This window comes from Schistocerca americana, chromosome X (genome assembly GCF_021461395.2).
Source record: "Schistocerca americana isolate TAMUIC-IGC-003095 chromosome X, iqSchAmer2.1, whole genome shotgun sequence".
In the NCBI taxonomy this organism is placed as follows: Eukaryota; Metazoa; Arthropoda; class Insecta; order Orthoptera; family Acrididae; genus Schistocerca; species Schistocerca americana.
Genome location: NC_060130.1, coordinates 440854445 through 440880480, shown reverse-complemented (window position 1 = coordinate 440880480; position 26036 = coordinate 440854445). Strand labels below are relative to the sequence as shown.

Sequence of the window (26036 nt, the reverse complement as noted above, 5' to 3'; positions counted from 1 at the left end):
GATGTTTGTCAATATGGCCAACTCTACGTTCCGAGTTTTTTCCTACCTGTGAGAAGATATGGTTGCTAATAGGAACCTGATGAAATGTGAATCACATGCAGTATTCTCTTCACCATAAGAATAATACGAATATAAACATTTTGCCATGTATTCTTTCGTGTTTGCTGCTATCTCATGTAAATCCTGTCTGCCTAATAAACTACGAAACTAGAGTGAGACAACAGCAAACGCGGAAGAATATACGTATCATGTCATGTTTATATTCATATTATTCTTATGCCTAATAGTGGTGCAGTCAGAAATGAAGCACGGCAACTGACTAGATTTTAAATGTAAGATGACTAATTTCTGTGCAGAATTTGATGTACTAAAGAAGTGGCTGCAAAGATTTTAAAACGGAGAAAAATTTGCGCCTAACTCTCGTTCAGAACATGTTCTATCATACGCAGTCTATTATTTGGTTCTTGTTGATCATTATCAAAGAAAGCAGTAGTGTAAGTAACAACAAATAGCAGTCTCTTGCCATTATTTCGCTAATGAGACGATTCCTCTTTTTCTTTTTTTCTTTTTTTTTTTAAGCGGCGGTAGCGCGCACAAAAGCAAGTCATGCTGCGAGCGGCGACAGGCCGTAAACACGCACTATCAGAATGCGACAAACAATGCATGACACAGTACAGTAATGCATTTTCAGCTTAGAGTGACGTAAACACCTATAGCAAAGAAAACGGCACTTATCAGATCAAAGCAAAATAAGCAATCGATTAAAACCAGACGAAGCACGTGAAAAAGGAAGGGTACCCGTATAAATACGGACGGAGCGCCTGACGCATAGCAATGGCTACCTGGTAAAGCTTAACTGCTAAGCTTACGACTCGAACCAAACTATTGTAGCTGTATCGTCATTCATTCGACCTAAATTGTGTCTCATATTACAATGGACCAACTTTGTTTCGATTTGGAGGTGCGACCTAAAACTTTTCTCTCCCCTTGAATTTCGAGTCTCAAATTTCAGGTGTGGCTTAGATTCGAGTGCGGCATAGATTCGAGTAAATATGGTATCTCACTAGGGGTAAGATAGATACTGCCTACAGGAAAATTAAAGAGGCCTTTGGAGAAAAGAGAACCACTTGTATGAATATTAAGAGCTCAGATGGAAACCCAGTTCTAAGCAAAGAAGGGAAAGCAGAAAGGTGGAAGGAGTATATAGAGTGTCTATACAAGGGCGATGTACTTGAGGACAATATTATGGAAATGGAAGAGGATGTAGATGAAGATGAAATGGGAGATATGATACTGCGTGAAGAGTTTGACAGAGCACTGAAAGACCTGAGTCGAAACAAGGCCCCGGGAGTAGACAACATTCCATTAGAACTATTGACGGCCTCGGGAGAGCCAGTCCTGACAAAACTCTACCATCTGGTGAGCAAGATGTATGAGACGGGCGAAATACCCTCAGACTTCAAGGAGAATATAATAATTCCAATCCCAAAGAAAGCAGGTGTTGACAGATGTGAAAATTACCGAACTATCAGTTTAATAAGCCACAGCTGCAAAATACTAATGCGAATTCTTTACAGATGAATGGAGAAAATAGTAGAAGCCGACCTAGGGGAAGATCAGTTTGGATTCCGTAGAAATATTGTAACACGTGAGGCAATACTGACTCTACGACTTATCTTAGAAGCTAGATTAAGGAAAGGCAAACCTACGTTTCTAGCATGTGTAGACTTAGAGAAAACTTTTGACAATGTTGACTGGAATACTCTCTTTCAAATTCTGAAGGTGGCAGGGGTAAAATATAGGGAGCAAAAGGCTATTTACAATTTGTATAGAAACCAAATGGCAGTTATAAGAGTTGAGGGGCATGAAAGGGAAGCAGTGGTTGGGAAGGGAGTGAGACAGGGTTGTAGCCTCTCCCCAGTGTTATTCAATCTGTATATTGAGCAAGCTGTGAAGGAAACAAAAGAAAAATTCGGAGTAGGTATTAAAAGCCATGGAGAAGAAATAAAAACTTTGAGGTTTGCTGATGACATTGTAATTCTGTCAGAGACAGCAAAGGACTTGGAAGAACAGTTGAATGGAATGGATAGTGTCTTGAAAGGAGGATATAAGATGAACATCAACAAAAGCAAAACGAGGATAATGGAATGTAGTAGAATTAAGTCGGGTGATACTGAGGGTATTAGCTTAGGAAATGAGACACTTAAAGTAGTAAAGGAGTTTTGCTATTTGGGGAGCAAAATAACTGATGATGGTCGAAGTAGACAGGACATAAAATGTAGACTGGCAATGGGAAGGAAAGCGTTTCTGAAGAAGAGAAATTTGTTAACATTGAGTATAGACTTAAGTGTCAGGAAGTCGTTTCTGAAAGTATTTGTATGGAGTGTAGCCATGTATGGAAGTGAAACATGGACGATAAATAGTTTAGACAAGAAGAGAATAGAAGCTTTCGAAATGTGGTGCTACAGAAGAATGCTGAAGATTAGATGGGTAGATCACATAACTAATGAGGAGGTGTGTGGCACAACTTGACTAGAAGAATGGATCGGTTGGTAGGACATGTTCTAAGGCATCAAGGGATCACCAATTTAGTATTGGAGGGCAGCGTGGAGGGTAAAAATCGTAGAGGGAGACCAAGAGATGAATACACTAAGCAGATTCAGAAGGATGTAGGTTGAAGTAGGTACTGGGAGATGATGAAGCTTGCACAGGATAGAGTGGCATGGAGAGCTGCATCAAACCAGTCTGAGGACTGAAGACCACAACAACAACATGGTACATCTTGAAACCAGCACATCTGGAACCTTCGGATATATTGAAGCCTGGAAGCACGGGTGGCCCTTGTGGCTTTTAAGGGATTGAAACCACTCCTTTCCAGATCATTATCATTTCAACATATCATCCAAGCCATCATTATCTTGATCAGCAGTCACAAGTCAATTGCCATCATGCCATATTGATCAATGCCTGGATATTTAACACCATTCCTTGGTGTGCAATATTGAAATAAATACCAATTGGCAATAGTAATTTGAGATTAATAGAAATGTGCGTACCTAGTGACATGAAAACTGGGAGGCTGACTTTTGTTGCCTTGGAACGAAACAATTTCAAGATGGAACTCTCAGTGTAGATATCCTTTGTAGTGGGAGCACATACACGTGTAGTAGTTTCGTCACTCAGTTGACCAGCAGCTTCATTTCATTTCTCTACAGTTTATGATTAATGCTTTGAGTTTGTTGACACGTAAGACTTCCTTCTTTATGAACTACACATTGCTCACAAGTAACAAAATCTTTAATATTCTGGCTACAGGAACGTAAATCTAGTTTTGAATCTTTCGCCACATAGATTAGATGGATAGATCATGTAACTAATGAGGATGTACTGAATAGAATTGGGGAGAAAAGAAATTTATGGCCCAACTTGATTAAGAGAAGTGATTTGTTGATAGGGCACATTCTGAGACATGAAGGGATCACAAGTTTAGTACATGTGGGAAGTCTGGTGGTAAAAATTATAGAGAGAGACCAAGAAGAGAATACAGAAAGCAAGTTCGGAAGGATGCAGGTTGCTGTGGTTATACAGAGATGAAGAGGCTTGCACAGGATAGAGTAGCATAGAGAGCTGTGTCAAACAAGTCTTTGGACTGAATACCACAATAGTAACAGCTACATGCTGTATTTAATTTTGCAAGGATGATGTAATTTCTAATATTCTGTGTCATCTTTTACATTTTTTTGTTTATTTTCATTTATGACACAATAATTCATTTTGTTAATGTTGGCAAGATTGCATGATGTATGGGCCTTTAGGAAAAATGCAGCAATTTTGCTCAAGAACAGATTCGTATGTTGAAAACACACTGGTGTGCAAAACTTAAGCATGAAAATAGTTTTGGAATGATGTGTCACTGCTAAGTAATATAGTTCAATGAAATTTGGATTGTGGAAGCACTGCTAGAGGATAATATAGAAGTTAAGAAACTTCCCAGCAGATTAAAACTGTGTGCCGGACTGAGACTCAAACCCGAGACCTTTGCCTTTTGCTGGTAAGTGCTCTACCAACTGAGCTACCCAAGCACAACTCACGCCCCGTCCTCACAGCTTTGCTTCTGCCAGTACCTCATCTCTCTTGCTGGCCATAAGGTTGGTAACGAGCTCTTGTGGTGGAGTACTCCATTCCTCCACTAGCACAGTTGACAACTGCTGGATGGTCATTCATGCATGTTGAAGGGCTGTAATATGTCTCCCCTATGTGTCCCACATGTGCTTTGTGGGGTTTAACTCAAGGGAACAAGCAGGCCAATCCATTTGCCAAATATGCTTTCAAGAGCTCCTCCAATAGCAGTGTTCAGTGTGGTCACTTATTGTCATCCATAAAAATGAAGTCAAGGGCAAATGCACCCTTGAGAAGATGCATGTGGGGAAATAGTACAATGTCACAATAACATTGATTGGTGAGTGCAATGTGTTCAAAGAATTGGATGTAAGTACATGCTTGCAACACATTATGCCTCCGCACACCACAACACCTGGACCCCAAAAATGATCATGCTCAACAGTGCTGGACATACCATCATATGGCAAGAGGTATCAACATTTATACACCCAGAAACATTGTTGACCGTGATTGTTTGGCGCTTCAGGTGTTATGGTGTGGAGAAGTGTAATGTTGCATGGGCATACCAACCTCCAAATCTCTGAACATAGTATACTCACCAGTTGGTGTTATTGTGATATTGTAGTACTTCCACATGTACACCTGTTGAAGAGTGCTTTCAGTCCTGACGTAATTTTTATGGATGACAATGCCTGACCAAATCAAACAGTGCAGGTGGAAGAGCTCTTGAAGCAATAGCATATTCGGCAAATGGACTGGCCTGCCTGTTACCTCAACTTAAATCCCATAGAGTACCTGTGGGACGTGTTTTGGTAACGTATTGCAGCATGTCAATATGCACCAATGACCATCCAGCAGTTGTTGGCCACACTGGTCGAGATCATAAAAATGTTTGTATTTTGGTGACGTCTCCAATTCTCCAGAGTAAATGGAGATATTTTCTTAATATTTTATGATAAGTGCTTAAGCCAACTGATCTAAGTGATATTTTAAATGTAAAAAAAATAATAAAGGTGTAGAAAATGGTATCACAGTTTGTTATTAAATGTCAAAACAAAATATTAGATGTTCCAAAATGAATATTGGGGTTTTAAGGTTTTGTAGCATTTATTACATTCAACTTAGAATTGTAAATAATACATCAAATGAAAGAACAATGCAAACAGTTTTTCTTACGAATGTTCAATGTGAGGACCATTCATCACATGGCCAATATTGAGTCAAAAGGACAGTTTTTCCCAACTCTTGATTAGTAAGTCCTACACCCACCTCCACTCATTAGCATCCCCTTGCCTGTCCTGCCATAGAGTTCTTAATTGGCAGTGCTTCATTGTGGCTGCCTCAGGTTGCCCCTTCCACCACTCCTTGCAATAACTGCTTCAGTCCCATTCCTTAAGTCAGATAGTTCACCTGGTAGCAGAGGCACATAGAAATAATTGTTTATGAACCCCAAAGATAAAACTCGCAAGATATCAGATCAGCTGAACATGGAGGCTGTGCAAAAGAAGTTCTATTATCTAGCCCCTTGCTGCCAATCCAGTGATCAGGGACATCATTGTTTAACCAATTGCATGCTGCGTACTGACAAGGAACACATTGAGTGTGAAGTTGCAAAAGGCCAATGATGTTTGCAGTATTTGACACCGCACATATTGTGCACCATGCAACCACAATATTGGCTGCTATTGGCAATAGGTGGGACTGGAGGTATCAAATGGTGAGCACAGCATGACATTGCAGAGCGTAGTTGAACTGCTTAGTCAACAAGTAACTGTCAACAGTGCTATAGTGTGGTGTTGATTCAAAGCAGAGCAATGGCAATGATGAACAAAGCAAACATTACATTGTATCTACATCATCAGTTGCCAAAGTTGACATTTCATCAGAAAGGGACCCAAGGAGAAAGAGGTGGCAGATGAAATATTAGCATTTCTGCAAGATGAGTCAGTGGAATGTGTGGTATTGTATATACTCGACTGTGTGGCCAATGTGCATAAGTATGATGATGATGATGATACATGCTTAACAAGTGAAAGTGATATTGAAACATGTGTCTAGCCATCTAGTTCATCATCGTTGTTGGACAGGGAGCCACAGACCCTGCCTCCAGTGAAACATATTAAAGAACAATTGTTGTTCAAGGAGCAGGTACTACACATAACTACAGACATGGAAGATCATTTGCAGTCTAGTAATTAAAAGAATTATGAACAGATTTTGAATAAGTACACGGGAATATGACTGTGTAGTGCATAAGAGAAACTGCAGATATTCAAGTGAGGGCAAGGCACAAGTGTTATAAAAATTAGTGTCTGTGTCCACTGGGCAAGTTCAGCCTTTTGAAGGCAGACTATTTTTCTGGGCTAAAAACCTACTCCTTATTTCTGAAATCATGCCATCCAAAAATTGAAGAAAGAAAGAAATACCATGATACACTTTGGGATCAGCAATATCTGAGTTGCACCAATCAACTTGTCATTTATTTGTCCTTGGAATAATGATTGGCATCTTGTGTTTTTTACACTTTGCTCTTGCTTTATAAAAACGTTTCTCAAAATGATGTACATTTTTTCTAATGTCCAACAACTGCTCTTGAAGCATTTGAGAATGGTTTACTGTGACAGCCAAATTCAAATCATCTTTCTGTATGTATGTACTTAAATGCTGTTGCTAAAAATGAATTCACTTACAAAAAGGGAAACAAAAAATTTCAGTGTGTGAACAGGGTTGACTAATTCGATGGCACCATTCAACAAGTCATGGTAAGTCCAATGGCTAAAGTCATCCAAACATTTGTGTACGGCCTCCAGAAATTTGACAAAATCATTATAGAGACATGCCTCTCTACCCATATTGTTCCACATAGTTTCTTTAAATGCAGTTTTTTTTATTCACTGGAAAAGTCATTAGTTTTCTTTGATGAAATGTCTTCCTATTTGCTATGTTAAGAAACAAGTATGTTCTGTCAGTGATTCTGAAACAGTTTCTGATGTCTTGGACTTGGCAAGATTCTGATATTGCAAGATTTAAACAGTGCCACATACAGTGTACAAAATAGCTTGAGGTTGTAATTGAGCAATACATGCTGGTATACTCTTCCATTCATATTGTGATTGCCATTATAATCTTACCCTCTAAGCTATTTGAAATCCAGACTCATATCTTTCAAAGTTTTCAAAATTGCCTGAGGAGTTTTTGGTGCAGTTGAAGTAATAAGAACAAAATACAAAGAAAAATGTTCAGACATCTTCATCTGCTCATCGTTAAAATAGCTAAAATAGAAAGACATTAGACATTTGCTCAATAGATGTGACACCAGTTGTCTCATCAATTAGGACTGAGAGATATTTAGCTTTCTTTTTTTTTTTTTTAATAGTTCTAAAATGTTTGTTCGTAGGAAAAAACCGCAGGTTTCAAATATTTCTTTTTGTATCACAGGACTTGTATTGATTGCATTTTTCTCTGCAGTTCATAAAGAGCTTTGAAACTTCCTTCCTTCTTTGAGAGTAAGTTATCCAAACCAATTTGCCCTTGATCCCTATGCCCACATAATGCCAAACAAGGTGCTATCCAAAATTTTCGGGATTGGTGCTGCCATCTCTTAAAAACCTTACCTTTGGACTAATGGTCACCACCACTCTTGAAGTAGTTCCTATCCGCATGTACACACTGGTTCCAGCACTTCTGCCACTGTCCAAACGTTTTCTGGAAGTCCTGTTCTTTGAGGGTGTTTATCACTGCCAGTGATGCTTCTTGAATCCTCTCTGACGGCCTTTCAACTTGAGTTTCAGTTTTGGGAATAGCGCGAAGTCGCAAGGTGCCAAATCTGGTGAGTACAGTGGGTGGGGTACAACCACCATGTTGTTTTTTGCCAAAAGGTCCTGGTGAGCAAGGACATGATGACAGGGTGTGTTGACATGATGCAACAGCCAGTTCTCTTGATGCCAAAATTCGGGCCATCGTCGCCGCACGTTTTCATGGAGCCGTCACAAAATGTCACAGTAGTATGCGGAATTCACTGTTTGGTAGGGTGGGATGAATTCTTTGTGCACAATTCCCTTGGTATCAAAGAAAACGATGATCATGCTGTTCACTTTGCTCTTCACCTGTGTCACTTTTTTGGGTCTTGGAGAGCCCAGGCTCTTCCACTGATGATTGTACGGCTCATGCTCTGTCCACCAAACACTTGTTCAATCATTGCAAGTCCCGAGATTTGCACAGAATTTGATACACACGCACTGTTCTGTTTGCAGATCCCTCGTAAAATCGCCACACACCAAACACAGAGTATTACAGAAATCACTGTGGACACACAACATGTCCTCCCAGCTGAATGCCACTCCGCACACTGATTCATCAGATATGCAGCTCTCGCCACCTAGCGGTGCAAAGATCTACTACTCCTACTTTCGAGATGACAGCACCAGTCCCAAAAATTTTGCATTCCACCTCGTATTATTGTTTGTGTTATGGGTTTCAGTTTCTCTTCGTTCTCTTTAGTCTTTTTAATTTTATTTTGTTCCAATAAAGTATCAACAGAGTTTTGTTTCTTGTATATTTTGGTGTATGTAAAAATGGATTTTTATGATGCTCTAGCACATCATGGTTATTAAAATACTGTAAGGCACAGTTCCACTTGCTGAATCCTTGTTGCACCAAGTAGTCCACAGGCTATGAAGATGGATGGCCAACGTAATACATAGCAAACAATACACAGAATTTGAAGTATACTGCATTTTCTACTCTAGAGTATGCCAGCCAGGGAGACTTTCTGAACCATGCACATTGAACATTTCTGGAGAACTTTTCACTTAACACACTACTTGATGGGAAATCGGCTTCAATATAAATTTCAGCAACTCAGAGTAATTTGAACTTGTTGCAAAGCTTTTTTTTCAGTAGCACAGTGGCATTTTCACTTATAATTAAATTTTGAGGACACAATGCAGTCCTCACTTTTCTCACTATCATTAGTACCACAGGAACTTGAACTAGGTTCATACACTATTACTCATCACAATAACACAGCTATCTGCTACCAAAAAGGAAGTACTGTGATCACCTCCACAACCACCATCACTATTCTTGAGTGATTCAGTCTCCACCATATTACTATTTTACCTTTTGCCTTGCAAAAAATTGAGCAAAGAAGGTTGCTCTCTTTTTTTCCATTTTTTGTTTTTGGAATCTGCAATACTGAAAATGCCAATGTAATTACTCATGTAAACAGTAAATATAAACAAAAAATGAAAAATGTAATAACTGAGGGCACTGCCAACAGTGCCTGCTTTGGATTTTATAATTTTTATAAGATAAATTATGGTTCTATATGTTGAAATGAAAGAATGTTTATTAATAGTAGACTCACAGGTAAGTCAAACAGATTCAATGCTCTTTGACAGTGTTTCCCAAGATGACACAGGAACAGTTACTGTGCACACACAAGTATTGAAAAAGAAATAGAAAAAATACCTTTTTCCTAAACTCAAATGAACCTACATTGGTAACATTCATACACAAGCAAATGAAATACTAAGAAGCATTCAGAACAAAAATAGATATATATTAACAGTGAAAACATGTGGTGGTGTGCTAAATTCTGGAATATAGCACTACTAAACCCGCAAAAAATTGATGATGAAAACAGTAAATACCCCTTGGTGGAATAATGCTGCCTGCAACAAAACAGGTGCCATTTAATGCCACCGACTGTGGTTGCAGACAAGTTGCTTAAAATATACCGGAAATACTGATGTAGAATATTTGTGTACACAAATTTCATACACTGAGAATGTATTTGAAATAAAAGGGAAACACGGCTAGTCCAAATCTGTATGTGTTCTACTTGCAGACTGTGCTAGTAATAGAATCCTGTAGATGGGAAACAAAATATTTGACATATTGGCTGCCACTCACATAGTGAGGGATGTTTCACCACCAGGCTAGACCAGGCCACAGTGTCAGCATGAGGCTCTGCTGTGAATGTTGGCAGGCACATGGCATCAGGCGTAAGGCTCTGCTGTGACCGGTGCTGACCTCATGGCAGCCAACATGTTAAGCAACAGCCACAAAAGAAAGAATGACCAATTAACTAAATATTTTAAATACTACAGACTATTTGCCTCACAGTAAGAATCAGAAAGGACTCTACAGTACGTTTAGTGCTTTAATAAAAGCACAGTGAAATAAGTCTGTCACCGTTGAGCCCATTTGTAGAGTGGGTAGCTTAGAAACAAGATAATAGCTGCTGCACTTAACCTGAGATGAGGTGGAGTAATATTTTTACTCATGTGCATTGCTGCCAACTCGTGCCATGTACTGATTAGGTGCTGTGGTAGAAAACGCACACAAGAGTAACAAATTTTTGTGAAAACTCATTATAGATATAGTCATTTGCATTTTCATACAATAAATGAAATGAAATTAACATGATGAGCCCAAACCTCTAGGGCACTCACCCATAGCCATAGGTGTCATATCATGAACTATTTATTGTACAATGCTGTAATGTTACAGGTTTATTCAGGAGCATATGTGAATGCTGTGCAAAATTTGCTGCAAATAGAGGTGGTAGTAAAGAATTGATAAATTAATATGTCTGCCTGCTAGACTTGAGCTCAGACTCAGAAAAGTTAAGCCAGTTGTAGAAAAAAGATATCATGAAGACTAACAACTTTTGCCAGTATATGTTGAGGAGAACTATGGAACTTAGCAGTAGCTCAATGGGAGCAGACTGTATACTCTGTTTATCCTTAGTTTAATATTTATGTAAACAAATTCATATTCAACGATTGGCCAATGATCCCAGCACATGTCCACCAGGTGTTGTTGCATTACTCAAAATTGGTCCTACTCACCTATTAGGTGTTTTTTTGTGAAGTTACTGTGAATGAAACTTTGAGAAACTAAAGCATTAAAAGTCTTCAAGTTTTTTTGCTAATCAGTTTTTAACTTTTAACCTTGTAATTTTTATTTCAAATATCACTGTGCAGAGGGGTCCATTGTAAAGTTAGTACAGCCTGCAAAGAGCTTGTAACACTACCAGCCCTTACCCAGTTGGTAATCACTACCCAACTGGCAATTGCTGATAATGTTAACTTTCTGTGAAGGGTTTTAGCCTGACTGTGACTGTACCTAGTGACAAGAAACTGGACCGTAACTCCATAATTGCGAAGTTTTTGAAACAATGACAACAGCAAAGCAAATGTGTTTTGAACTGAAATCCTACCAATATGAAAGTAAACTGTAATATAAATGCAGCAATACAATCTGTCTCACAATAACACTTGCTATTGGCAAAAAATACTGTGCAGTATAATGAACAAATACAGGAGGACATAAGAATTTACTAACAAAGTCTGCCTGGCAACAGCAAGAACTACTATTATTTTAATTAACTATCACAAAAAATCATGATTTTGAAACAGAACTGATTGCTATGGACTTCTGAAATTTGTGCAAGAAGTTACTCTATACAAATGGCCAGTTCAGCTATTATTTATGGGAAAAGTTTTGGTGCAGAGTAAATGATTGTACTAGTTGCTGCACTTGCTCAGAAAGAGCCTTTACTTTCATTTATCACATAAGTAGCTTATGGCATCCCTTAAACTGGTATGGTTTGAAGAACCATCATCAGTTGTAAATGATAAAACACAAAATTAAGAAAACGATAGCTACCTTTAGTAAGAGCTTTAGAAATAATGAATAATGCGAAATTAGTTCAACAGTTAACAAGGGACCTAGCAACTAGTCTCTCATTGGACTCCAAGTGAAACTGGCTTTGTAATTGACTACCCAACTTGAAAAATTACTTTAAAACAATTACAAGTTTCAAACCTGTTCAAACTGAAATAATACTGCTGTCTTTTTATAACATTTACTTACAAACAGCTGTAAGCACTTTGTATTTTTGTTATTGATTATTTTAATGCTAGCTTCTTAATTAATGAAAATCTTTCTTTGTGAACACAATTTGGAAAACTTTAATATGGAAAATTATGTGGAGTAAATTATTTGCTATTGCACAGAAAACTAACCAAACTTCTACTCCACAGAGTTAATGAAACTGCAAAATATTTCACTGCCAAAATAATCAGTTTAATAAAAGCAGGATACTCAGAATTAATTCACTTGGAAAGGACCCTGTGTAGGAATGTGACTGGCACAATCACAGATGTGCACACATCATTTAGAGTTTCCACAAAAAGTTATTATTCAATACATAATACGTGGTCCATTGGATGTACATATTTAGATAACAATTCTGCTAAAGGTGGTACCACTTGTGGCAAATTACAGTGGCTATAAAATTGATGACAAAGCAACGATGGTTCTTCATAGTAGCCATGCCCTGATATAGCTCTTCTTGGCATTGTAAATTTAACTAAACAGAGCCAATAATGATACCATGGTTGCAAGGCCACTTTACATTTAATCTGAGGCTAATTTACATGCTTTAAAGCTCTTCTTGCCTCAATTTATGCCAGAATAGCTGACCAAGGCTGCCACTGACCACTCAGTAACACAGTCAAAACTCAAACTATCCACTCGCTACAAAGGAATCAAGAGCCTTGTGCATGAAGTCCATCTTTCCCTGTCCCATCACAATACTTCCATAGCGATGGGGCCTTACTGCAGATTTTTACATTTAGCTTCCCTACTTGTGGACCAGTAAAATATGCAGAGTTTTCACAAATTATTATGTTCATGGAGGACTCCATATAAAACCAGAGATACAGTTACAACATAATTTCTTAAAATGCCAAAATAATTAACATAATTATTACATCTTTATACAACCAAAGACCTCAACTATGCAGATACACTTATGTACAATGTCAGCAGAGAACTTATATGAATTATACATTAACCTATTGATTATTGGTGTTATGAGCCCTGGTACACTAGTTTTGATCAGTACATGTCAGTAAAATTTCTGGTCAAGTACCACTCCTGACAACATCAGCAATTGAATGAATAATCATCACCATAGGCTTAATTTAACTTCATTAGCAAATAAACACCACATTTGAACATGAAAGTGGAAGTTTTGAGTGTGTAATATGTACATTTGTATTAAACTTACAATGAACAGGGTTTAGTCAAAAGATGTTTTTGACCATTTCAGTACTGCAAGTATGACTAGACTGACTACAAAACTGAGAAAATTCTTGAGACTGTTAAGCCTGAAAGCTATGTTGCAAAGAATCTTTCTTTTTCTTTGAGGAGATTAAGAAGAAACAGCTGTACTTTGGGGTTGTGGGGTGGGAGAGAGGTTGCAGCCCCGTAGCCTCCACTACCTGCACCAACCCCAAAATTCGCCACTGGATTACTTAAGGGTTCAATACTTGACAAGTAACACCACCTCTGCTATATGAGTAGTTTTTATTATTGAATAATTATAACAGTTTCCATTTGGAAATATGCTAAAAATGGAAGTTTATACAGTCATCTTAGCTCAGTTCATGCATTGATGAAGAATTTGTTAATGTCTAGGACAGTAAGTTTGGTATCTTTAATTTCTGCCAGTGTCTAGGGAATAAACCTATATTGCTTCACATGTGGTGTTGCTACCTGTTTCTTACTTGTTAATGCATTGGGGATTGTATTCTTGGGGATTGTATTCTTGGGCTACTGTATTTTCTATATAAATATGGCAATGGGAAGTCCTTGGTGGAATATAAATAATGGAAGGAATAAAAGTAGCAACTCAACATACAGATGAGGCACTTGAGTGGTCAATAGGCATACAAATGAGATGGAACATTTTTCCTGAGCTTTCAGCCAGTGTCATTCCCCAGAGCTCTAGAATATATAAAACACTCCTGCACCTGCTTGGTTAATTTTCACAACTGACTACATCGTACCAGCTATGAAGTTAGGCTGCAGTGTGGGATTGTATTAGGTAGAGTGGGTGAAGGGAGAAAAGTGGTGGGGAGGAAAAAGGAGGGTTATAGAGAAGGGAAGTTGAAATCTGAGACAGAGATTCAGCAAGAGCATGGTATAGAAATGTGGCTCTGGTGGGTGAGATGGTGAGCTGTCACTGGATTCCCCCCTTCCTCCAAAACCAGCTTCTCTGAACTATGGAGATGGAAATTGCCCATATAACACATCGATTAGAACTTCAATCCTCTTGGTCTCAATCTTCACTAGCCCCTGTTTCACTGTTACCTTGACCCTTAAGTCTCCCAATTCCTCTGTTCTGTCTCCTCCCACCCTCCTTCGTCCACACCCTTATGTTATTGTTCACCATATGCAACGCCCTCTGCCTGTGCCAGAGGGAGCTCACTCCCACCTCCTTTTTCCTCACATCCTTTCTGCCCTTGTACACTCCAACCAATACAATCTCATATGCCAGGTGAGCTGCAGTTGGCTGGACACTATAGCTATGTAAGTGTGTGTGTATTATGTATGAGAAGGATATTATCTGAAAGCTCAGGAAATATCAGAACTATATGTGGCTGGTTGCATCATTCACCAACTATCATTAATGACTGTGGTGTTCACAAGATCCAACATGGATAATATAACATTTTTCAATTTTATGTGTCTATCAGCCACTCAGCACCTCAAATATACAGTGTTTTGTTTACTTTACATCTTCATCAGTTGTATTTTCAATGTCCATATTATCCATTTAACTTTTTTAGACATCAGTTCAGTGCTCTATAACAATTTCAGCATTTGTTTCAGGTGCTGCTTTCCGCTCACATTCTGGTTAATATGGAACCCTTTCCTCGTAGTGCTTAGTATTTTGATCCTTGAAGTGTGTAATACATTGTCTGTACTATTATATTAATTTAATCTCATTATCTTCATGTAAAAAAGTCAACAGGTGGTCTTATGGAACAGTCAGACTTGAGCATGACTGGATATTCTTTTGTGTTGGTCACCTGAGCACAGGTTATGTTAGTTTTCAAAGCATCTGAGTTGTCTGTTTGTATCACAGCAATCATAGGAGATACAGAAAAAGATGAACTTTTTTATTACAAATGTGTGTCATTTCCATGTAAACTATAACATATGAGGATGAATAAAATCATAAAGCAAAAATTGTGAAATTACAACCATTTAAGCAATCAATAATACAGTAACAAGGTGTCAGATAAAAGACCTTACTGAGGTGCATCAGCTGATGTACCCAATTTTGTTAGCATATCATATTTTAGTGATAAAATAAATTTTATCAAAGTCTGTTTAATTAATCAGACAAGGTATCTACACATAATAGCAATGTAGCATTTTTTAGGATGCAGTTTCCCATACTACACAGTAGTTTAATTAATCAGACAAGGTAGCTACACGTAATAGAAATGCAGCATGTTTTAGGATGCAGTCCCCCATCCTACATAGTAGTTTAAGATGTATGTCTCACATGAGTAATTAAGTTACTTCTAGACAATTAATGCTTTTGTAGTTAGTAACCCATAATTTAAACTCTATTACAGTTATGTGAAAACTGATTGTACTAACAGAATGGGGAGGTAATTTCCCTTAAGAATGATGTACCACTTTTTGTTAGTAATGAATTTCAAACATTATTAATAAATTCAATAAAATTGTGCATCTTGCTGATCATAAATTTTATAATTATTTGGCAACCGTCCATCATACATCATCCCAAATTAATCATCACAAAAGCCTGCAGCTTCATATGTAAGCAGATTTTAGCTAGCATTAAGAATATAGAAATTATAATTTTGTACTGGGGCATATTCTAAGTCTAATGACAGGTAGCTATGGAAAACCCAGACCGACGGTATATAACGTTTGGTCTAATGCTGGAGTGGGTATCTCAGATGTGAACCACAGTAGATGTCGGACCTGTGTTAGTGTGTGCTGTGAATTGGCTGCCTGTTTTGTTTTGAAATTAAAATTTGTGTGTATGGTCTTATATAGTACTTGTAAAAACTTCACTGCTGAGTCATGGTGGAAGTGGAAAAAAGACTATGGAAGAAAGTTGTTTGATCGAATGAGTCTTGTTTCCATTCCATGGTACAGTGTTTGTTCTCCAGTGGTGATGCTGTGTTCCAAGACAACAGGACCCCATTCACAATTTGGATTCCAAAAGGGTTGCCCAAGTGAGAACACCATTTAAGCATTTACACACAAGACATTACAACCCTTAAATAATAAAAATCACCAGTTGGTATTTTGTTACCTTTACAAGGTCCTTGATTGATAGAACTGCTTCATTTTCAAACATCTGGTTTGAATCATACTTAACAAACTGAATGCTAAAAGTTGTCCCAAATAATGTTGGAAGGAGAGAAAATTTTAGTCACTGAATAGAAATCACAGGAGTCCCACAGGGTCAATTTTGGGCCCACTCCTGTTATGTATGTGAATGACCTTCCACTTAACATTCATCAAACACAATTGGTACTTTTTGCAGATGATACTAGTGTTATAATAAAGCCAATTAGAGAGAAAGCTACAGAAGAGATTGTTACTAATGTTATTCAAATAATCATAAAATGCTTCCTGAAAATACTCTACCAACATTTTGACAAAACATTGCCATGTGCAGTTCTGTACAACAGCCATACTAACAGTTGATGGAGAACATGAACAAGAGTCACTAAACAGGGTAGAATGTTTCAAATTTTTGGTTGTTTGTATTGATGAAAACTTGAGCTGTAAGAACTATATTACTAAGCTGCTCAAACAATTAGCTTAACTACTTTTGCTCTTCATGTAACAGCTATTCTTGGAAACAAACAAGTCAACATTCTGACATATTTAGTATATTTCCACTTAGTGTGTTGTGGAATAATTTGTGGGGTAACTCATCACTTAGAAAGAAAGTTCTGATTGCACAGAAATGAGGAGTAAGAATAATATGTGGTGTTCAGCCATGGTCATCTTGTAGCTACGTCTTCAAGTAGTTAGGCATTTTAACTGCACCATCACAATATGTAGGCCTATATTTGTTTATGAATTGGTCATAAATCATCCATCACAATTTGAGAAGAATAGTGATGTCCATACATACAACGCTACAGGAAAAAGTAACTTTTATTACCCATTATTAAAGGTGTCATTGGCTCTGAAAGGAGTCTGATATGTAACAAAAAAGTTTTTGATCAATTACCTAATAATATAAAACATCTGGCAAGTAGCAAACCAAGTATTAAATTGTACCAAGAATTGTTTCTGCTCGACAGTTCCAATTCTGTGGACAAATTTTTCTTTTAAAATGGATAGACTAACAAAAACCATAGTTTTTAATTGTAGTTGCATTAATAGGACTGAAAAAAATACATTATTTAATGTTAAAACTAATCATGTATACATATCCCATAAAACAGGGATGTTTCTCATGTGAAAGGATCAGCCATCATTTATTGATGACCAAGGTACACCCGATTGATTTTCTCAATCACAATCTGGCCGGAACACAGTGGGGCAGCCAAGCTGAAACCATCTGAACTTCTGCAATGGCTACTCCACTGCAGAGAGTGCCTGTCCTGTTTGGTATAAGTCAACACATGCCAAACAGGTGAATATTGCACTAAAAAACACATGCAGAGTTATAACAGGCTGCTTGAAGTCAACTCCAGTGAAATGACTCTACCGCCTTGCAGGAATTACAGCAGTTCCTGTTCGAAAATAAATAGCAGCAAACAGGGAGAAAACGAAACTGGAGCAGGAAAAAACACACCCCACATATGGGCAACAACCTTGTCCACGATGACTAAGGTCAATGAAAAGTTTTTTCAGAACATTGGAGAAACTAACCATCACTGATAAAGAAGCCAGGCTGCAACTAAGGAGGGCTGAGACATCCCACCCTCATGGTTGGAAGAGATTTTCAGAATCTTTACCTCCTGGTCGTGTTGGTAATTGGCCAGCCTGGAAGTCCTTGAGTAGACTAAGGTGAGTAGTGGGCAGATCATGGGCTAACCTGGCAAATTTGAAGAAAAGAAAACCCAGTTTGACTGTGAGAAGAGCAGACTGTTCAACATATGCTTCAGTGTCAACCGTGTCCAGCCACCTGCACAGAAGATGACCTTCACCATGCAGTGGAAAATGCACTGGAAATGGCCAAATTTTGGTCAAAGATTATATAAACAGTGTTGATCTGTCAGTAATTGTATAAACTGTGTTTTATGTATGCTTCTGACCCGAGAATAATAATAATCCCATAAAATGTATTGCTCCACATAATTTCCATAAAGGAATTGTTCAAATTATGCATAGAACATGTAAATAGTTAACTAATAGTTACAAGTGGACCAGAATGTCATCATCTGGTGGTTGCTTTGTTTAAAGTGCCACATAGGTAGACTGGAGGTTGTAGGTAGACTGAAGAATCTGGCCCCAGGTGCAGACTTTTTTTTCTGGTGTTTTTCTCTGCAGGTAGTGTAGACAATGACATTGCATATGTAACTGTGTTAGAAGGTATCATGATTGAACACTATTTCTTGAACAACAACAGAATCACCAGTTTCAGGCACATCGTGTTTCAGCCCTAGCTGACCTGGGAATAATCACTAATGTGTTTTGGCAACTCAAAAAGTAGTAAAATAAAATTTGATAACTGTTGTTGTTGTTGTTGTTCTATTCCTGACACTGAACTTGCAGTGATATGCTCATTGTGTGAGAACAGTTGACCTCTGGTTTTCAAATTTAAGCTCTACAATTTTGGTTTGTTGTAATGGTGTTGAATTTTTCTGTGGTCAGTCTCCCATCCTTCCTCTTCCAGGACCTTGAACATAAAAAAGAGAAAAGAATAAATAAAAAAGTTATTTAGAGTCATAACCCCTTCGTGACTTGTGGTACATCCTGTGCGCCCTAAAACTTAAATTTGTATTAGATGTTAACCTGTTCTGACCCAGTGGTTTCAGCCTGAAACCATATTTTTACTTTTCTTCCATATGCAGCCCACTGGTTTTGTCTTGAAGCCAGCACTACATGCTAATTGCTGCTGACACATAACTTCAGTGACAAGTACTTGCTGCAAGAAAGTGATCGTTGAAGGTTGCCTGCCTCTATACTATAGTGTTGCACTGAGTGTTTGGGCACGCAACCCAAATTTAGATACATACTCAGTTGTAAAATGTTACCAGAAGACTTTTAAATACTTCATGTAATGATTTTTGGAAGGTGTTGTATCAATAAATTATAATAAGTAGTTTTGTTTCTTTCAAAAGTACTGGTGGTTTCATACTGAAACCACTAAGACATAACAACCTTCATATATTGAATATAGATGCAGATTTTTTTTCTTTATAGAGTGCCAGTATGGATAGTAAACCATCGCCAAGATGAAACCAGTGATTTAGAGCTTGTGACCTGAGCAGATACAATGTAAAGCCAAAGAAATTGATACACTTATCTAAAATCTTGTAGGGCCCCCACAAGCACGCATAAGTGCCACAACATGATTTGACATGGATTCAACTAATGTCTGAAGTAGTGCTGTAGGGAACTGACACCATGGATCCTGCAGGGCTGTCCATAAACCCGTATCAGTATGAGGGGGTAGAGATCTCTTCTTAGCAGTATGTTGCAAGGCATTCCGGATATGGCCAATAATGTTGACGTCTGGGGAGTTTGGTGACCTGTGGAAGTGTTTAAACTCAAAAGAGTGTTCCTGGAGGCACTCTGTAGCAATTCTGGATGTGTGGGGTGTTGCATAGTCCTGCTGGAATTGCCCAAATCCATCGAAATGTGCAATGGTTATAAATGGATGCAGGTGATCAGACAAGATGCTTACATATGTGTCACCTGTCAGAGACACATCTAGACGTATCAGGGGTCCCATATCACTCCAACTGCATACGCCCCACACAATTAAAGAGCCTCCACCAGCTTTAACAGTCCCCTGCTGGCATGCAGGGTCCATGGATTCATGAGGTTGTCTCCATATCCGTACACATCCATCTGCTCAATACACTTTGGAATGAGACTCGTCCAACTAGGCAACATGTTTCCAGTCACCAACAGTCCAATGTTGGTGTTGACGGGCCCAGACAAGGTGTAAAGCTTTGTGTCACGTAGTTATCAAGGGTACACAAGAGGGCCTTCAGCTGCGAAAGCCCATATCGATGATGTTTTGTTGAATGGTTCACGCACTGACACTTGTTGAGGGCCCAGTATTGAAATCTACAGCAATTTGTGGATGGGTTGCACTTCTGTCACGTGTAACAATTCCCTTCAGTCATCATTTGTCATGTTCTTGCAGGATCTTTTGTGACCACAATGATGTCACAGAGTTGATGTTTTACCAGATTCCACAGTTGTGAAATGGTCGTACAGGAAAATTCCCACTTCATCGCTACCTCGGAGATGCTGTGTTCCATTGCTTGTGTGCCAACTATAACACCACATTCAAACTCACTTAAATCTTGATAACCTGCCATTCTAGCTGCAGTAACCAATCTGACAAATGTGCCAGACACTTGTTGTCTTATACAGGCGTTGCCAACTTCAGTGCCGTATTGTGACTGTTCACATATCTCTGTATTTGAATATGCACACCTGTTCCAATTTCTTTGGTTCTTCAGTGTATATGCTAATGGACATGCTGAAATTCCAGGTGACTCTGAGTCAGCTGCTTCTGATACTGAAAGTGAATCAGACATAATTGATAAACAACCACAACTTATTCCACCTGAAGGGACCATAGTTGAGCTTGGAGGGGATGTGTGTGAAAATGTGTGTGTTGAAAATGACAATGATGTGTGTAATATCAAATGGGTGCAAGAGATACTTGCTAAAGAAACTACTCAATTCTCACATGATTATGATTCAAATATCCTTTCTTTCAAAGCAAACCCTATTGACATATTTGGCTGCTTATTTGATAATGATTTACTACATCATCTAGTACTAGAAAACCAATCTGTATGCAACTCAAGAGCTTGGAAGTTACACAGCTTTCAAACCAACTGATATTGACAAAATGAAGAAATTTATTTCCATAAATTTATTAATGGTTATCAAGGAATATCCTTCATATGGGGATTATTGGTTTTCTGACTAAGCTGTCTTGTGATTCTTATACTTCAGTTCTCATGCCTCAGAATAGATTTTTGTGGTTACTACAGGATATACATGTGAATGGTAGTGATCAATAGCCAAAAAAGAGGGTGAAAGGCTAGGATAAACTGTTTAAAATATGCCCACTGCTGGATTACCTTAGCAAGAGCTACTCCGAAAGCTGCAAACCAACAGAACATCTCGTTGTGGATGAATCAATGATTCATTTCAAAGGTAGGTCAAGCCTCAAGCAGCATATGCCACAGAGACCCATAAAACATGGTTATAAAGTTTTGGTACTGGCAAATGAAACTGGCTATTTTTACAAATTTCAGCTCTATATTGGGAAAATTGGACAGAAGGTCGAAAAGTGCTTAGATTTCCAAGTTGTAAAATACCTTAGTTCAGAACTTGTAGGAAAATATCACAAGCTGTATTTTGATAATTATTTTACCTCTGTACCCCTCATGCTCGATGTGAGGAAACGGGGAATATATGCTTATGGGACGGTGAAAGGGAGAGCTGGGTTCCCAAAAGACTTCTACATATACATCTACAACTACATGGGTACTTTGCAAATCACATTTAACTGCCTGGCAGAGGGTTCATCGAACTAGCTTCACAATTATCTATTCTTCCAATCTCGTACAGCGCGTGGAAAGAACGAACACCTATATCTTTCCGTACGATCTCTCATTTCCCTTACTTTATCGTGGTGATCATTTCTCCCTATGTAGGTCAGTGTCAACAAAATACACACATAAAAAAAAGTTTAGCATCACCCCGGTACCCAGAACTCCTGAAGATAGAAGTTGACTGTGGATATTGTATCGCAGACAGTGTCCCTTTGACTGTTTAGAGATGTCACTACTCCCGCCCAGAGATGTAAACAACCATGCATGAGGAGCGCCTATTACATTGAGTTGGTCTGACAGGTGATCAGTTCCAGTCATTCCACCAGGAAGGAGATAGATGGCTTGTGTTGTCTGTAGTTCAACTATGCTTAGACGGTCAGTACCACGTTTCGATTGCATCCGCATTGTTTCTTCATGCCAGCAAGGGCTCTCAACAAGGGAAGTGTTCAGGTGTGTTGGAGTGAGCAAAAGCGATGTTGTTCGGACATGGAGGAGACACAGAGAGACAGAAACTGTCAATGACATACCTCGCTCAGGTTGCCCAAGGGCCACTATTGCAGTGGATGACAGCTACCTACAGATTATGGCTCGGAGGAACCCTGACAGCAACGCCACCATATTGAATAATGCTTTTCGTGCAGCCACAGTATGTCGTGTTATGACTCAAACTGTGCACAATAGGCTGCATAATGCACAACATCACTCCCAACATCTATGGCGAGGTCCATCTTTGCAACCATGACACCATGCAATGCAATACAGATGGGCCCAACAGCATGCCAAATGGACCGCTCAGGATTGGCATCATGTTCTCTTCGCCAATGATTGTTGCATATGCCTTCAACCAGACAATCGTCAGATACATGTTTTGAGGCAATGCGGTCAGACTGAACGCCCTGGACACATTGTCCAGCGAGTGCAGCACGGTGGAGGTTCCCTGCTGTTTTGGGGTGGCATTATGTGGAGCCAACATCCACCGCTGGTGATCATGGAAGGCGCTGTAATGGCTGTACGACACGTGAATGCCATCCTCTGACCAATAGTGCAACCATATCGGCAGCATATTGGCGAGGCATTCATCTTCATGGACGACAATTCGGGCCCGCATCATGCACATCTTCTGAATGACTTCCTTCAGGATAACAACATCGCTCGACTAGAGTGGCCAGCATGTTCTCCAGACATGAACCCTATCGAACTTTTCTGGGATAGACTGAAAAGGGCTGTTTATAGACAACGTGACTCACCAACCAGTCTGACATCATTTCTAGCACATAGTGTAACACTAGAGATCTGAAAAGCTTGTGTACATTTTCTTACGACCTCAATCAGCACAACATCTACTACTACTGTTTGTGTTCCTTCTTAATCAGTCATCGCTTATAACTCAGTGGATATATCGCAGAACATCTGATATGGTATCGAGTCAGAATACATTACAAGTACTATAGAAATATCTAGCTGGGGCATTGTGAGGGAGTCGTAAATACGGCTTACATATCATGTCCCTTAGCTGAGTCACTTTCAAAATTCTGGGATTTTATAATGAGGTTGCATCGTGAGTTACGTGTAACTGGAGTGCTGGTCTGATAATATACACTCCAGCGATCACTGTCTCGGTATTTGTCCCGATAGAAAAACCACCTCATTCAGAGGTAATGTTGTACCTCGATTTATAAAGCCAGTATAGCTTTTAACATGGATGCTTGTGTGCACCTGTAGAACCATTACCTCTTGACACTAACTTACAATAGTTGTTGGGTTTGAGTTTCTTTAACATCTGGCCAATTATGTGTGTCTTTCTAGGACGCAGTGGTAGCACTTGCAAGAAAAACTTATGAGACATGTCCACCCATGGTTGATTTTCTCTCAGTATTATTTCGTGTCGCCAGCGATCGGTTATTGATGAAGTATTATACTTAGTATTAAGGGGTGCATGATATGTTCGCATTTGAGTATCAGACATATAAAGTATGTGTTTGTGTTTTGACGTGTAAAGGAAGTGACTATATCCAGCCGTAAGGAAGATATGGATTTGACGTGGAGTACTGTGATAGCATGGGAAGAGTATGTCAAATCATAAGAATGCTACTGCTATTTCTATTTCCAGGGCCACAGCCGTCAACAGAGTGTATTTCCGATACTTCGCTCATTGTCGAATGCCGTTCAACTGAGACAGCGACCGTTACATTTAGTTGCAAGTGCAGGGATAAAATATATATGTGACCAATTTCTTAGGATAAACATTCTACCTGTACGTGCTCTGCCTGCAGCGCTGGTGACCTGTGCAGGGTGATTCACGTTTCCTGTTAACGGTAGAAGCTGTCAGACTAGAGACGCCTGTTGGAGTGTAGGAATGTAGATGAATTAACCATGTTGTCCTCTAGACAACCATATAGCGAACTAATACTTAGTATGTGTTGGATAGCTTTCTTGATTGCGTGGAAATTTGAGAAGAGTGAATATGGGGGTGTGTTTGCACTGGATCGTTATTCCAGCCCATGAAATTTGTTCGGTTGACTGCTTCTGCGCATTTGGCGCCTTTATTTAGTTGAGAGAAGATCGATTGTGGTGTGTGCATCTAGCATGTGGAAGACATGTTTGCTGGTTCTCTAGACATGAGAAACACTTTAGTTGACCTTGTAAATTATGGAAATGATTTGGAATCTACTACATCACCAACATCAATATTCTAGAATGGAAATATCAGTTTCCTCTATTTGTTTTGAGTTGCTGAGGAAATGTCTTCGCAGATGTGACATGTTGCTTGTTAGTCAGTGGCTTACAACACGCCCCACCTAGCTGAAGTTTCGAGTTTGTAGAGACCTAATTTCCAGTCTATATCTTGGAAATTATGCCGCACTAGCGATCAGTAGGATGCTGCATAGTGCTTGATACGACAAGTACTTCGAAAATGGTATAATATTATGGTAAACACGCGAAAAAATACATGTGTTCTTGTAATCCCCGAGTTTGGAGATGTGTGTAGAAAAGCGAGCAAGGGAGGAAGCAGGTTAGGAGCAGAAACAGTGACGTCTTTGTGCCGAGGAGAAACAATCTCGAATTTGTATAAGAGTTCTGGGAGCGATTTCGGTCCGCTATGAGTGCTCTGGTCATGCGTTGGTGGTGGATGACTTGTGATCATTGGCTGCAGGAAAACATCTAGTGCTGAGAGGAGTATATATACGCTACAGCCCATCTTCACAGTATATGTACGAATGATGTAAAAGGGATACAAACTGTATATTTACTACATCAACACGGTACATGGTCATATATTGCTGAGTTGGAGATGGGTTTCACGCACTAATATTCAAGCTCCTGTCCTCGGTGGGAGAGCAGTGTAATGGAGTAGGAATCTTTCCATATTTGATGTTATGTGGGGAACACAGAGATATATTGATGGGTCGCAGGTCAGTTTCACATTCTAATATTCAAGCTCCTGTCCTCAGGTGGAGAGAAGTGTAAACGAGTAAGAGTCTTTCCATTTTGGCGATATGTATGCTAGTTTGTAAGATTTAATTGCCAGTGCAATATGGCGATCTGTGTAAAATAACCGCTGAAAGTCTCATCTGCAGAAGGAAAGAAAAGGTGGATGGTGCTTCAATACCAGCGGCATCAGTAATACGGCATGTAAATTCCATAAGGGCCAATCATTCACATCCTTTGTGCTGGGATATAGGAGCCTCTACACAGCAGAGGGAACATTTGTGTGAGTTGAAAGCAGGAAGGGTAACACGTGATGGATGGGATACCAAGTTAGGGCTGTGAGGAAGACTGCATTTGACGTTATTCTATGCTATTTTCGTAAACAAGCTTTGCTAGGGCAAGAAATTTTGTGCATACAAGCTGAGACATCAAGAAAGCGAGCGTTAACTATTTCTGGGACACTATACAATTTCTGTGAGGTCGACTCGATTCTTATTTTTGCATAGTCATGTGACATCAGTACAAGATTCAGAACCTTGTTAGATGCACTTGCGAGGGTTTGTAGCTACGCACTCGCACTTCGCAACATTGCGTCAGTCATGTTGTGCTGTTATGCACGGTTAGACATGTCTCTCATGTTGCGCGAGGAACAGTGCACCCTGTGCTATTCTGGGAAGCATTGGAACATCTCTCTTGGTGCTGGGCCGTACCACAGCTATGCAGCACCACGTATGGGACCAGTGTGAGCGCGACTTAGAGTTCTGTGATGTCAGTATAACACTCGAAGAATTCTAACTGTATACACGAAAATAGACCCAACTTTCACCTGCGGCAGTGTGATAGCAATGGCTCACGCTGGCTCTC

At 39.1% G+C, this 26036-nt stretch overlaps 1 protein-coding gene across 2 annotated transcripts in view; it reads left to right on the top strand.

Annotated features, from left to right (window-relative positions):
• Positions 1–15650, top strand: part of LOC124555454 — an 83897-nt gene extending 68247 nt beyond the window's left edge. For both annotated transcript variants that reach the window (XM_047129376.1, XM_047129375.1), the window contains one exon: positions 14815–15650. In XM_047129376.1, the coding sequence (XP_046985332.1) occupies positions 14815–14843 (29 nt within the window). In that variant the 3' untranslated portion in view covers positions 14844–15650. The remainder of the gene's footprint in view (positions 1–14814) is intronic.
• Positions 15651–26036: the final 10386 nt, after the last annotated feature.